This window comes from Dreissena polymorpha, chromosome 14 (genome assembly GCF_020536995.1).
Source record: "Dreissena polymorpha isolate Duluth1 chromosome 14, UMN_Dpol_1.0, whole genome shotgun sequence".
Lineage (NCBI taxonomy): Eukaryota > Metazoa > Mollusca > Bivalvia > Myida > Dreissenidae > Dreissena > Dreissena polymorpha.
The window spans coordinates 12,254,764-12,270,749 of record NC_068368.1 but is presented as its reverse complement, the minus strand read 5'-3'; the positions used below and the strand labels follow the sequence as shown (position 1 = coordinate 12,270,749).

At 36.1% G+C, this 15,986-nt stretch overlaps 1 protein-coding gene across 1 annotated transcript in view; it reads left to right on the top strand.

Annotated features, from left to right (window-relative positions):
* Nucleotides 1-15,722, top strand: part of LOC127857177 (hexokinase-2-like) — a 73,671-nt gene extending 57,949 nt beyond the window's left edge. Inside the window, exons 20-23 of the mRNA XM_052393594.1 lie at nucleotides 3,426-3,581; nucleotides 7,333-7,472; nucleotides 9,715-9,851; nucleotides 11,486-15,722. Coding sequence (XP_052249554.1) covers nucleotides 3,426-3,581; nucleotides 7,333-7,472; nucleotides 9,715-9,851; nucleotides 11,486-11,713 — 661 coding nt within the window. The 3' untranslated portion in view covers nucleotides 11,714-15,722. The remainder of the gene's footprint in view (nucleotides 1-3,425; nucleotides 3,582-7,332; nucleotides 7,473-9,714; nucleotides 9,852-11,485) is intronic.
* The last annotated feature ends 264 nt before the right edge of the window (nucleotides 15,723-15,986 follow it).

The window sequence follows — 15,986 nt, the reverse complement described above, 5'->3', positions numbered from 1 at the left end:
ATATAAAAGAAGTGTGTTTAAAAAAAACAACACTGTTAGTTTTTGCTCATAGATATGAAGGTGGTGCTATTTGTGCACGTTATATAATGCCTCCCATGTGTCCCAAATCAATTGGAATTGACCTGGAAATACAGTGCTCTGCCTGCAGTCCTGAAATCATAAATATCTGAGTGTACCGATGTGAACCCTTTCCCACTCAGAAGCAAAGTGAAAATGGCTATGTGCAAACAGCATAAAACCAGAACAGCCTATGAGTAACTTGAAGACTGTTGAGGTTTTATGCTGTTTGCTGCTCATCAGTATCTTAGGGCTGGAAATGAATCCTTTAAAACTTGAATCTAGTTAGAAAGGTCTTTAATAAATATTAACTTTCCAAGGCTCTACAAATGCATCAAAATACTTATCTAAGTGGTAAAGGGTTAACTACGTATTTAAGTGTTAAAGGGTCAACTACGTATCTAAGTGGTAAAGGGTTAAATACGATCTAAGGGGTAAAGGGTTCAATATGTATCTAAGTATTAAAGAGTTAAATACATATCTAAGTGGTGGTAAATGGTTAAATAGGTATCTAAGCCTCAACTGAACATTCCCATGTATGGAATACCACCAAAATACTGAACATGTCACCTTGGATGGTAAAGGTACACCAGATTATATCACTGTCCTTTGAAATGAAATAAATGAATTCCAGTTGCAACAAACAATACAAATCACAGCATCATTAGTTAAGACAGCATCTAAAATATGCCAGTCGTTTGCAAATGTGTCAGTGTAACAAAAAATATTTGAATTAATTGCCAAAGTCTGGCATTTTATAGAAGTCGTAGGTGTAAGTTTGTTACACAATTATCATGTGGACATTTATAAATGCCTCTATGAACAATAATGTCAGCAATCTAAACAAGCACTTTGGATGTAGCACTAACAAATTAGAGTTCTGGAACATAATTCAAGGATTGGGAAAAAAATAGAATCAGACAATTTTTATTGCATTTGATTATTTTGTATTTAAAAAGGTGTTTGAAGAGAATAAACATTTGAGGTTTCTGCTTTACAATTATGAAAATATTATTTTAGCTAAGATGAAAAAGAAATCGTCTAATATGTAAATATATTCTTGTTTCTCCCCTTGTTGACTTCCATGCTTCACATATTTTCTTGTTTACTTGTTCTTGCCTTGGATAGTATTTCACTGCGCTGCTGCTAGAATCTTGTAATAATCAATTGTACATTAAGGGCTGTGTTTTTTATGTCGCTGGTAGGGTGACATATAGCAGTTGGACTATCTGTCCATCTGTCCGTCCATCAGTCTGTTTGATATTCCGTTTACAGAGTTTTTTCCTTAACACTTTCAGATATTTACCTGCTTTTTGGTATGTGAGTCTACCTGCATGACTTACAGATCTTGTCTGAGTTTTGTTCTGGTCCATCGATTTTTGAAGAAAAACGAGCCACTTAACAATTTTCTCTAAAATAAAAGTTTTTAGGATTTTTTTTCGAAAAACTTTTCAGATACTGACCTGATTTTTTGGTATGTGAGTCTAACTAGTTTTCGTTTGAATATAGTCAATTGATTTTTGACGAAGTTACAGGCCTAGGACTTTTTTTATCCCTTTACCACTTATACACGTATTTATAAGCATTTGTTGTCCCTTAAAACGTTAAATTTAATGTAAGACCTTTTTACTAGATTCAAGTTTTAAAGGCTTCATTTCCAACCCTTAGATACTGATGAGCAGCAAACAGCATAAAACCTGAACAGACTGCGAGTTACTCACAGGCTGTTCTGGTTTTAAGCTGTTTGCACATAGACATTTTCACTTTGCTTCTGAGTGGAAAGGGTTAAAATAGCTGCTTTGTAGCTTTGCTTCAAAGCACAGGAGGGGTCATTGTGTTTCACAAACACATCTCTTGTTTCAGCTGTAACACTGTTCTGCCTAGCCACATCTCCACTTAGACAACTCCCCCTCCTCTTGCATGATTATCTTAAAAAACATTGACATTAAAGGCCAAAGCCTGGAAAGTAACCATTCGAGACTAGTCAGTAAAGATTTGAGTTGGCAAAGGAGGGCTCTATACTTAAGTTGCAAGAAATAGCACATCATTTGGCTTTGAGGTATATTTTGGAAATGTGGTGTGTAGCTAGAATACATGCAGACTTTGCAATTCGGGCCAATGAGGTCAAGGTGAAGGTCACTGTTTCTATAAAAAAAAAAGGAAAACAGTTTTCGCTTAATAACTAGACTTTGAGGTTTTGCATTGATATATGTGTGTGAAGGTAGCTTATATTCAGAGCTGGCTTGGGTTGCACAGTAATTTAAAATGAAATACATAACTTGGTACACGAAAAATAATAATTATATTTTTGTGGCATGGTCATGTTTCTTGTTTTAATATAATAAATTTAGATTTAATTTTGCATATAAATAACTGCGTAAATATTACACATGTTCACCATTGATTATGCCATCACATTCATCATAATTACCAGAAAACATTAAATTATCAAAGGGGAAGTAATGGCGAATGCTCTGTTTTTTGACAGCTCTTGTTAATAAATTTAGTTTAAACCTATTTATTTTAGCTCAATTGCATAAAAAAGACTAAGGCTGATTTGAAACACTCTCGAGTCCATTTCCTGGGACTAGAACCAGTACTTGGTGTCTATGGGGGAGAACGCTCCCACATTGGGGATCGAACCCATGACCTCTCGGTTGCTAGGCGGACACCATATCCATTACGCCACAGCAACCAAATAAATTTTATTAGGAAGGTAACTTTTAGAAAAACAAGTTTAAACAAAAGCAAAGCATGCTGGTTTTTCTGTTCCATAGTTGCCAAAATATAACGTAAATTGCATAAGGTATACCAGTATCTTACTTTGAAACCAATGAGCCGTGCTCTGATAAAAGGGGGTTTAATGCATGTGCGTAAAGTGTTTCTTCCAGATTAGCCTGTGCAGTCCGCATAGGCTACTAGTAATCAGGGACAACACTTTCCGCCTCAACTGGATTTTTGCTTAGAAGATACTTTCTTTAAACAGTAAATATCATAAAAGCATAAAGTGACATACCTGATTAGCCTGTGCGGACTGCATACCTGATTAGCCTGTGCGGACTGCAAGGCTTATCTGGGACTGCACTTTACGTTCATGCATTAAATCCCCTTTTCACAGACCACAGCTCACATATTATTTGTCTGACTCTTATTTATGTGGATTTGTGTGTGTTCCTCAACCACAAATTCAAATGTCCAACGAAAGTTCACTCTCAGTTTGTTCTTAACAAAAAAAGAGAAATTCAAAAATTAAAGATCCAACAAATAAGCCCAATTTTATAAATTCGTGGCATTTAATGTCCACATTAGTAGAGTGCACAGTTTATAAGAAGGAAAAAGGCTGCGATTGTTTTTTCCTGTTTCCACAGTTATGAGAAGATGATATCCGCCCAGAACTTGGGTGAGATAGTGCGGCTGGTGCTGAAGAAGCTGCATGATGACGACATCATGTTCCAGGAGCACTGGACCGAAGAAATGGACACCAGGGGGCGCTTCTACACGAAATACATCTCCGAGGTGTTGAGGTAAGACATAGTTATTTTTTAGCTCATTTATTTATTTATTTTTTTATTATGAGCTATTGTCATCACCTTGGCGTCGGCGTCAGCGTCGGCGTCCGGTTAAGTTTTGTGTTTAGGTCCACTTTTCTCATAAAGTATCAAAGCTATTGCATTTAAACTTGGTACACTTACTTACTATCATGAGGGGACTGGGCAGGCAAAGTTAGATAACTCTGGCATGCATTTTGACAGAATTATGTGCCCTTTTTATACTTAGAAAATTGAAAATTTGGTTAAGTTTTGTGTTTAGGTCCACTTTTCTCATAAAGCATCAAAGCTATTGCATTCAAACTTGGTACACTTACTTACTATCATGAGGGGACTGGGCAGGCAAAGTTAGATAACTCTGGCATGCATTTTGACAGAATTATGTGCCCTTTTTATACTTAGAAAATTGAAAATTTGGTTAAGTTTTGTGTTTAGGTCCACTTTATTCCTAAAGTATCAAAGCTATTGCATTCAAACTTGGTACACTTACTTCCTATCATGAGAAGACTGGGCAGGCAAAGTTAGATAACTCTGGCGTGCATTTTGACAGAATTATATGCCCTTTTTATACTTAGAAAATTGAAAATTTGGTTAAGTTTTGTGTTTAGGTCCACTTTATTCCTAAAGTATCAAAGCTATTGCTTTCATACTCGCGACACTTACTTACTATCATAAGGGGACTGTGCAGGCAAAGTTATGTAACTCTGACTGGCATTTTGACAGAATTATGGCCTCTTTATACTTAGAAAATTGAAAATTCGTTAAGTTTTGTGTTTTGGGCCGCTTTACTCTTAAAGACTCATTGCTATTGCTTTCAGACTTGGAACACTCGCAAACTATTATAAGGGGACTGTACGGAACAAGTTGCATAAATCTGGTTGTCATTTTGATGGAATTATGGCCCTTTTTTGACTCAGTAACTTTGAATATATGGTTACATTTTTACATTCACTTTACTTCTAAAGTATCAGATTTGATTGATACTTTGACAAAACAACTCTAACATGACATACTACAATAGACTCCACCTAAACCAACACCCATGCCCCCCCCCCCCCCCCCCCCCCCCCCGAATCCCCACCCTCCAAAAAAACAAAACAATTTTTATTTTTCATTATTTTTTGAATGATCATCTTATAAATGACCACTTCCTCACACTATACCCCCGACCCCCTCCACCCCCCCCCCCCAATTATTTGTTGGAAACATGGTTAAAAAAACAAAAATATTAATTTTTATTATTTTATTTTTGAAAGACCGTCCAACTATCCCACCCAAGAACCCCCCCCCCCAAAAAATATAATAAAATATTTTTATTTTGTTTTTGCATTTTTATTTCTTATTTTTGGAAGACAATGTAATAAATGACCACACCCCCACACTATGCACCCCTCTCCACCCCACCCATCCATCTTTTTTGATTGAAGTATTGAGATATTTCCCTTCACCTTTATAAAAAGAAAAATAGAAGAGCGGTCTGCACCCGCAAGGCGGTGCTCTTGTTTATTGTTGCCATTCCTGTCAATCTAATTCCCTGTTGGGTGCCCCAAAATGTCATTACATGTATGTTGAAGGAAAGCTAATCCGTATGTTGCTTTAAACATTCATAGCAGAGTAGTCGTCCTTGGTAAAATTAGGGGTCACAATGGGGAAACCAAACATATCCAAAAATAGTTCTGCTGAAACAGTGAATTATAAGTTTCAATTCACTGATATTTCTCTATAATCCACGGAAAAGCATAAAACAATGCCAATGTTAATTCAGTCTCAATTTTGTTTCAACATTGGACTTAAATATTCTTAAGGATCTTAAATTTGTCGAAATAGACATTATTGACATTAACTAGTCCATTATTATAGATGATAGTAACCTTCCCTGTTAATATAGAGGATATATGTTGGGTTTGGTGGAATATCAATTTTAATTCACAAGTGATGTATGTTCAAGGGTTCAATTCACTGATATTTCTCTATAATCCATGGAAAAGCATAAAACAATGCCAATGTTAATTCAGTCTCAATTTTGTTTCAACATTGGACTTAAATATTCTTAAGGATCTTAAATTTGTCGAAATAGACATTATTGACATTAACTAGTCCATTATTATAGATGATAGTAACCTTCCCTGTTAATATAGAGGATATATGTTGGGTTTGGTGGAATATCAATTTTAATTCACAAGTGATGTATGTTCAAGGGTTCAAGGGAAGCTAATATGTATGTTGTTATAAATATTCATTGCAGAGTAGTTGCCCTTGGTAAAATTTAAGGGTCACAATGGGGAAACCAAACATATCCAAAAATAGTTCTGGTAAAACAATGAATATTATTGATAATTTCCACTGTTTGAAACAGTGAATTATAAGTTTTAATTCACTGATATTTCTCAATAAACCACCGAAAAGCATAAAATTATGTATCCCAATTAACTAGATCACATGTCTTCATATTTTACTTTGAACTTTTGTCTTTGATCCGTTGTGTGTCAGCTGGTTAAAATGCATCCATTAACACAATTCACACAAATGTCAAGTGTGTGCTAAGTCCGGATCAGGTTTACTAGAGTTCAACAACAAATGTCAAGTGTTAGTCCAGATCAGGTTTACCAGAGTTCAACAAGAAATGTTAAGTGTAAGTCCAGATCAGGTTTACTAGAGTTCAACAACAAATGTCAAGTGTTAGTCCAGATCAGGTTTACCAGAGTTCAACAAGAAATGTTAAGTGTAAGTCCTGATCAGGTTTACTAGAGTTCAACAACAAATGTTAAGTGTAAGTCCAGATCAGGTTTACTAGAGTTCAACAAGAAATGTTAAGTGTTAGTCCAAATCAGGTTTACTAGAGTTCAACAAGAAATGTCAAGTGTGTTCTAAGTCCAGATCAGGTTTACTAGAGTTCAACAGGAAATGTCAAGTGATTTCTAAGTCCACATCAAGTTTACTAGTGTTTCACAAGAAATGTCAAGTGTTTGCTAAGTCCAGATCAGGTTCACTAGTGTTTAACAGGAAATGTAAAGTGTGTGCTAAGTCCAGATCAGGTTTACTAGAGTTCAACAGGAAATGTCAAGTGTGTTCTAAGTCCAGATCAGGTTTACTAGAGTTGAACAAGAAATGTCAAGTGTGTTCTAAGTCCAGATCAGGTTTACTAGAGTTCAACAGGAAATGTCAAGTGATTTCTAAGTCCACATCAAGTTTACTAGTGTTTCACAAGAAATGTCAAGTGTTTGCTAAGTCCAGATCAGGTTCACTAGTGTTTAACAGGAAATGTAAAGTGTGAGCTAATTCCAGATCAGGTTTACTAGTGTTTAACAAAAAATGTCAAGTGTGAGCTACTTCCAGATCAGGTTTACTAGTGGTTAACAGAAAATGTCAAGTGTGAGCTAAGTCCACAGTGTTCTTGTATTCTGTTTTGTGTAGAATCTGAGTTTATCTGGATTGTGTAACAAACGAAGGATAATTGCCTGGAATACTTTCTATGGTTATTCTGTGTTAAAAACTGTAAACATTGAACATTGAAAATGATAGGGATCTTCAATTTTAACCCATGCAATAAAAGAAAGTGAATGTTCCAAATTTAATAATGATTATACAATACATCCTTTAGGCTCTTTCTGTAATAGCAAAGTCATCCTCCAATATTCACCAAAATTGATCATTTACTTCTAGATTTTTTCCCTAAAGGGGCATTTACTGTTATATTGGAACTTAATGTATAGCATGTGGTTTTCAGCGACGAGGACATTCGGTTCCAGAAAACCCGTCATGTGTTTGAGGACCTCCATCTGGGACATGCATCAGAGATCGAGTGTCGTGTGCTACACCATGTGTGTCAGATAGTGTCCACTCGGGCTGCTACTCTTACTGCTCTTGGTAGGTGTAAAATGTTTCAATACTGACATTAGCAAATGTTAAATGATAATTGTTGTTTGTGCCCCAGGCCACTTAGCCAATCAGTAAGGGTGTGGGGAGGGGGGGGGGTAACTGGAATCATGTCTGTCTGTCTGTTTGTCTGTCTGTCTGTCTCTTATTGTGTCTGTCTGTCTATCTGTCTGTGTGGGTCTCTCTGTGTGTCTGTTTGTCTGTCTTTCTGTCTGTCTCTCTCTCATTCTGTCTGTAGGTCTGTCTTTCTGTCTGTCTGGCATTCATTCTGTCTGCCTGTCCCTTCTTATTTCTGTCTGTCAATCTGTCAATCTGTCTGTTTGCCTGTCTGTTTGCCTGTCTGTTTGTCTGTCTGTCTGTCTGTCTGTCTGTCTGTCTGTCTGTCTGTCTGTCTGTCTGTCTGTCTGTCTGTCTGTCTGTCTGGTCTGGTCTGGTCTGGTCTGGTCTGGTCTGGTCGGGTCGGGTCGGGTCGGGTCGGGTCGGGTCGGGTCGGGTCGGGTCGGGTCGGGTCTGTTCTTGTGCTCATAGGGAACTTTTAGACCGCCTTTTTGTCCATCATTAGTAGTTTGTTTTTCATCATGCAACAACATTTATAGAGTTGATGTTTTAAGTTCAGGACATTCTGCCCTATCTCAAAAGATCAGCTACAGTAATAAAAAAAGAGCTGTAATCTGTGGAAAAAGGGGGTTTAATTAATGTGCGTATAGTGTTGTCTCAGATTAGCATGTGCAGTCCGCACAGGCTATTCAGGAACGACACTTTCCGTCTAAACTTGATTTTGCCAAGAAGAGACTTATTTGAAATAAAAAATATTATAAAAGCAGAAAGTGTCGTCCCTGATTAGCCTGTGCAGACTTCATAGGCTAATCTTGGGCAACACTTTATGCACATGCATTTAACCCCTTTTTCACAGAGCACAGTCCATATTAATTGTGAAAACTTTATTATTATCCCCCGCCATTGGCGGAGGGATATTGTTTGGCGTTGTCCGCCCGTCTGGCACTTTTGTGTCCAGAGCCATGTCTTGGAAGTGCATTGAAACTTGGTATGAGTATTATATGGATAAGAGGATGATGCGCGCCAAATGGCATTGTACACCATCTGTTAATAACGAAGTTATGGCACTTTGTATTTTGAAAAAATGCTACTTTTGTGTCCAGAGCCATATCTTTGAAGTGCTTAGGTGGATTTCATTGAAACTTGGTATGAGTATATATATGGATGAGAGCATGATTCAAGCCAAATGGCATTGTACACCATTGGATAATAATGGAGTTATGGCCCATCGTATCTTGACAAAATGCTTTTTTTGTGTGTGCAGAGTAATATCTTGGAAGTGCTTTGACGGATTTCATTGAAACTTGGTATGAGTATATATATAGATAAGAGGATGATGCATGTTGGCGTTGTCCATCTGTCCAGAAAACTTTTATGTCCAGAAGTATATTGGCGGGGGATATCAATTCAACGAATTTGCTTGTTTTCTAGAAGAGCAAGGCCCTGAGGTTTGTTCTTTTGGATGTACCATATTATAGTTATCCTCTGTTGGTTCAAATCATATCCCTGGGTTCCAAACTTGCCACGCCCAGGGTGAGCATTCCTAAGCCTTAAGGCTCTTTTGTTTTACTTACATTTTTTCTCTGGAGCAAAACAAAAACAAGAATACTTAAAGACTTGAAACTAAGAACCTCAATGTAAGTCATTAAGGGTATGTGCAGTGAAAAAAATACTCCATAACTGCTGCTACCATATAATATACCGTATTTAAAGTGATTGCCTCTTGTTAATTTTTGTTAAATTATCCGGAGCATATCGTAAAATCTACAAGATGTATCGACTGTTAACTTAACAGGTTGGTACGTGCTATTGAGGGACAGTGCAGAAGAACAAATACTTATGCTTTCATACTTTTAGACTTAGTGCCTTATGTAATATCTCTCATGAAATTTGTCCAGAGAATATATTGAAAGCAACTAAGAGGTATCTTTTTTTTTTTAGACCTTGTATGAAAATTTCTTGATCAAAATAATTTTCAAGTTTCTATGATATCATCATATGCAAATTTTCACGACATCATAAAATTAGTTTCTATGTGGCTTCATCTGTTGATAAGTTTCTATGACATCATCATTTTGAGATTGTCCATGACATCATTATACTAGCTTTTATGTGACATCATTTTACAACCTTCTATTACATCATCATTTTGCGAGTGTCATCAATGTGGTTGCAGGTTTGGCGACCCTTATTGATCGCGTGGCGAAGAACGAAGTGGGCGTGGCAGTAGATGGCGCTCTCTATCGCTATCATCCGACCTTCAAGACCATGCTGGAACAGAAGATTCCCTTGTTCCTGAAAAAGGACAAAATGGTCAGTGTAAGTTTTGTCATTTTTCAGAAAAAACATAGGTAATATTCACAAAGCTTGAAAAAAGCAAACATAAAGTATGTTAGTATTTATGGGAAATACTGGAATTCTGTTTTCCTTGTTCAAAGGAATGGTTTCAATTTGGCATGTGGCAAAATGAGAAGCACATATTGAACCAGTATCAGAGTAACCTTAGTGCTCTGTGAAACGGGGGTTTAATACATGTGTGTAAATTGTTGTCCCAGATTAGCCCATGCAGTCTGCACAGGCTAATCAGGGACAACACTATCCGCTTTTTAAATTTTTTGTTTAAATTAAAGAAAGTCTCTTCTTAGCAAAAATCCAGTTTTGGGTGGAAAGTGTTGTTGGTGGTATGCCTGTGAGGATTGCACAGGCTAATCTGGGATGACAATTTATGCACGTGCATTTATCCCCCATTGTTTTGTGTCTCGAGGCACATTTTATTCTCATATTAAAATTATGTTCAATGAGAATTCTCGGTACAGTTGATGTTTAAATTCAACTGATGGAATGATTGAGATTAAGGAAAAGTACAAACTTATGAATGTTTATTGACTGGGTGCCCAGGCCTTATGATTTAGGAAAAATTATCAAAATTAACCTGTATTGTTACTTATTTTTATTATCCCGAAGGAGGGCATATAGTGATCGCACTGTCAGTCCGTCTATCCGTCCGCCTGTCCGTCACACTTTGTGTTTAGGTTTCGAAAAATGCTCATAACTTCTATGTCGCTTCAGATGTAACCTTCATACTTGGTATGCATGTGTATATGGACAAAGCCTTTCTATACGCTCACAAATTTTGACCCTGGTGACCTTGACCTTGAACTTGGGGTCCGCGTTGAGGTTTCAAAATCTGCGTTTAGGTTTCGAAAAATTCTCATAACTTTTATGAAAGCGTTTTTCGAGGGCATATGTCATACATGGAGACAGCTCTCGTTGAAAGATTCGATTATAACATTGTGTTAATATACTTTAACTTAAAAAGAGAGCAGATTGCATGTTTAAAAATGTTTAATAATGATCAGTCATGTAAGCTGTACAAAAACATGGAGGTTGTACCAAGAGGACTGATTTGAGCCTTTCCTCTTGACTTCAAGTAAAGTGGCAATCATCAACCACAATAAGATATGTCGATCAATCCAGGGTTGTCATTAAAAGTCATCATAGGATCCTCTCTGTGGGAAATTGAGGTTGATTGCTTGTGGGTAAAGTGTCGTCCCAGTTTAGCATGTACAGTCCACAGATGATAATCATTTACAACGCTTTTCGCCGAAACTCGAGTTGGGTTTTAAAAGAGACTTCTTTTAAACAAAAAATGACTTGAAAACAGAAAGTGTTGTCCCTGATTAGACTGATTTGAGTGCACATGCTAATCTGGGATGACAACATACACATGAGCATTAAGCCCCTTTTTCCCAGAAAAAGACTGTTATATAAGTTTCATCCAAAGCTGAATGACAAAGGTAAAGTTGTAGGACACAATTGTTATAATACAAATTACCATTTTGAAGTTCATGATCATAAAACAAATTTATCAGAATTTTAAAGGATCAATATTATCTGCAATCATTTGTGAAGAATATCAACAATCTTCATATTTGTGTATGATTCAGTTTCGTCTGGTCTCGGCTGCAGACGGCAGTGGTCGTGGTGCAGCCCTGGCGGCAGCAGTTGCAGAAAGGATAAAGGGAAACCACTGCGCTCTGAGCACTGACATACCAAATACGGGTGACAATGCCCACACTGACACACCAAATACGGGTGACAATGCCTGTACAGCTGAAGAGGGGAACAAGACCCCAGATGCCTCTGTGGTCAATCAAATGTCTGATGCAAAGTGAGATTGTGAAGAGAGAAAAAATTAGATCTTAAATCTTATACTGCCTGCGGAAAATATATGATTGGATTTTCACCAAAAAGAAAAAAGAGTTGGAAGTAATATCAGGTATTGCCAGCTGCAATATGTGTTATGGTTTTCAAGAAGACACAAAATGACAAAAAAGTTGACAATGGTCATGTATTTTAATTCTTCAAATCATTAAGAAAGCAATTAATACTGAATTATTTTGATATTCTTGTAGTGCACATAGGAATTCCTGAATATAAATGACTGGAACTGCACAAGTCAACCATAGTTTTGTGTACAACTTTGTTTCAACATTTATTTAAAAAATAATGTTTGGCTTTATTACAATCACGATAGAGACATTCACTCCCTTTGTGTAGTTGACAATTTTCTTTAAATAATATAATTGTAAATTTGATAGTTTAAAGCCCTTGTTCACAAATACCTTAGAAATGTAAACCCCCTGTCCATAAATACTAAAATTTGTTAAAGCCCGTATCCACAAATACTTTAGAATTTTAATTTCCATACATACCGGTACTTACATTTTAAAAGCCACTGTCTGCAAATGAATTTCATCTTTAAAGCCCCTGTCTGCAAAAACTTTACAACTTTGAAGCCCCTGTCCTCAAATACATTACAATTTTGTAGCCTCTGTCCAAAAATCCTTAAAATGTACAGCCCATGTCTACAAATATTTTACAATTTTAAATCCCCTGTCTACAAATTCTTATCTTTTTAAAGCCCCTGACCACAACTATTCAACATTTTTAAAGCCCCTGTCCACAACTATTCAACATTTATAAAGCCACTGTCAACAGGTACCTAAAAAAACTTTTTTAATTGTTTTTATCTAAATGAAAATTTATAGGACAAAATTACAAAAAAATACATTAGAGTCAGTAAAATTATAACGTTTTGGTATGTATCTTATAAGTAAAGTATGCATATCGTTCCCATCAGGCATCTTTGACAAATAAACATTTGAGCCTCGCACTGTGAAAAGGGGGTTTAATGCATGTGAGTTAAGTGTCGTCCCAGATTAGCATGAGCAGTCTGCACAGGCCAATCTGGGACAAAACGATCCGCTAAAACTGGATTTTTCTAAAAAGAGACCTTATTTAAACGAAAAATATCACAAAAGTGGAAAGTGTCGTCCTTGATAAGCTAGTGAGGACCTTTTGTGACAACTTATGCTTGATTAGCATGGATAACATGTTTGTCTGTGGTTAGGGGCAACTTATGCTTGATTAGCATGGATAACATGTTTGTCTGTGGTTAGGGGCAACTTATGCTTGATTAGCATGGATAACATGTTTGTCTGTGGTTAGGGGCAACTTATGCTTGATTAGCATGGATAACATGTTTGTCTGTGGTTAGGGGCAACTTATGCTTGATTAGCATGGATAACATGTTTGTCTGTGGTTAGGGGCAATTTATGCTTGATTAGCATGGATAACATGTTTGTCTGTGGTTAGGGGCAACTTATGCTTGATTAGCATGGATAACAGGTTTGTCTGTGGTTAGGGGCTTTCAAACAACTCATACTGAGATTGCTTTGATAAAGATGTGTTTGAGCAGGCTGATCAGGGTCCTCACAATTACTACTATGCAATTTTCCGGATTTTGAGACAGAAGTAGCAGACTTGTGTAGCAGACAATATGGGAGTGTTTTTATCTGGATTTCCATATATAAACTGTTTTATATGGATTTGTGTTTAACTTAAATACTCATTCTTTGTAAGTTTTATTAGTATTATTTTGGTGCTTAAAATGCGCTTTTAATTGGTATAGCTTGGGCATTAAATGGATGGAAGTTTCATAATATGGAGCAATTTTTCTGGTCTATAAACTTGAAAAAAAGTTTGTGTTATATAGTCATAAATTGTGTAAGTAGTAAATATACTGACATGTGCTGCGGGTAATAAAAATGTATACTCCTTAACAAATAGGGCATGTATTATTGTCCCCTACCGGTTTCACCGGAGGGGACTTATGGTTTGCGCTCTGTGTGTCCGTCACTCTGTCAGTCTGTCAGTCTGTGAGTCTGTCACACTTTTCTGGATCCTGCGATAACTTTAAAAATTTCTTAATATTTTTTCATGAAACTTGAAACACGGATAGATGGAAATATGGACATTATGCACATCATTTCATTTTGTTCCTATGTAAAAAAAATTATGGTTACTATGGCAACAAATATTTTTTTTATATATATTTCTGACAATGGTGGAGCCTGTAAGGGACATATATTGCTTGGCACTAGTCTTGTTATTAAAACTTCGGTGTTAATTTTACTATATGATTCAGTCTTGGTTGTGTGTATGTTGTTGTACTTCCAATGTCGTCTAGTTGTTCTGTTTTGAATATTTGTATAGTTTTGGTTGTCTTGGTTTATTCTACCAATGGTGGTAAGGAATATTATGACTGAAAACCCCCCAAAATAACCACAAATGTTGATGATCTGAAAATCAACCTGACCGTCCTATTTAAACATTTACCATGATTTTAAAAACATGAATTAAATACGAGATTTGTTTAACCCATTTATGCCTAGCGTCGAGAAAAAAGGCCTTGGCAAACAGAGTAGACCCAGATGAGACGCCGCATGATGCGGCATCTCATCAGGGTCTGCACTGTTTGCTTAAAAGAATTTCTGTAAGAAATATTCTAAATATAGAAATAAATATACTAGACATCCCTAATTTTGGAAATAAATTGATCCAATTTAGAAGGATGGGAGAGTCCACTAGGCATAAATGCGTTAATGTACCAAAAAGTATTCATTTTACTTTTTTTTGTACCATTTTAGTCTGTGATTGTTCGCTGGAATTATTGTGTAGGTACGATTGGTATGGTATGAAATTGTTTGTATGTTTGGTTGTTTGATCAGTTCATGTATGGATGTATGTGCCATATCTCATATACCAGTGCCATATATTATATCTAATAAAATAACCAATTGTATATTGATTGTACATGATTGTTTGTTTGTTTTCCAGTCAAGTTAACTAGCAAGAAGATAACAAGATTTCAATACCAAATTTGTATTGGAATCATTAAAAACCGTGGATGAATTTACTGAATGAGTTACATGAAATATTTGTAAGTATTTGCAAACACGTGTATTTAGATGTTCAGATAGTTTTGAATGTTAGATTTATCTCTAGTTGTGTTGCATTTCTAGTTGCATGTATCACATGTAGTGTTATTTTATGATATGCTTCATTTGGAGATAATTTATTTGTATATTTGCAGCTTAACTATGTAAAAGCCCAGGCCTTTTGACCTTCATACGCTGCGTGTATACTTGTCATTGAAATGACATCTTATCTGAACCCGACCCCTCTCCCCCAAGCTTCAAAGGAATGATCCCTGGATGATCCTTTTTCAAAGTTAATATACCAAAACATGGATTTTAAAATTTGAAACTTAAAAATAAAAATCCTGTGTGAAACCCTAAGAGTCGGGGGTTAATTATTTGTTGTGTAAGCACATTAAGTGGTCCCCTACTATGTTTGTTCACTCATGCCCCTCCACGGGTCATAAATAGCCATGGCCATGGGGTCAAATTATTTTTATTACTAGAACAATCTCTGAAGGTTTTATAATTGATGTTTACAATCATATGGTGGCTCTTCCCATAGACTGGTGAATAATGCCATTGGTTCAAAATCCATGCCCCATGACACAGGTTTAGACTTTTTCAGTTCCAAGAGATATTAATGTGTTAAAAAATGTCACAATTATTTTTATCATTTATTAGGTTTTGTTTCATGTTGTATTTTCACATGATATATTATCAATAACATTATTTGTATTGCCTATGAATGTTTTCTTTATATTCATCAGGGAGCGGATATTGACAGGAGTTGAAACGAGTATTTGACCCTTACTGTAGTCAATTCAAATTTATGCAAAAATTAATCAACCGGTTTTATTGATTTATACGTTATCTTGTTGCTTATTAATTCCTCTTTCAAAAAAATATAACTTTTAGTATATTTCCGTTGTTATTAATGGATGTATAGTGAGTTAAACACGAGAAATACACATTTTTAGCTTGATTATTATATATGAAATATATATAGTGGAGCTATCCTACTCACCCCGGCGTCGGCGTTTCCGTTAGCATTAGCGTGCAAATGTTAAAGTTTTCGTACTACCCCAATTATTTTCATTGTCCCTTGATATATTGCTTTCATATTTTGCATACTTGGTTACCAACATGACCCCAACCTATAAACAAGAGCAGACAACTCTATCAA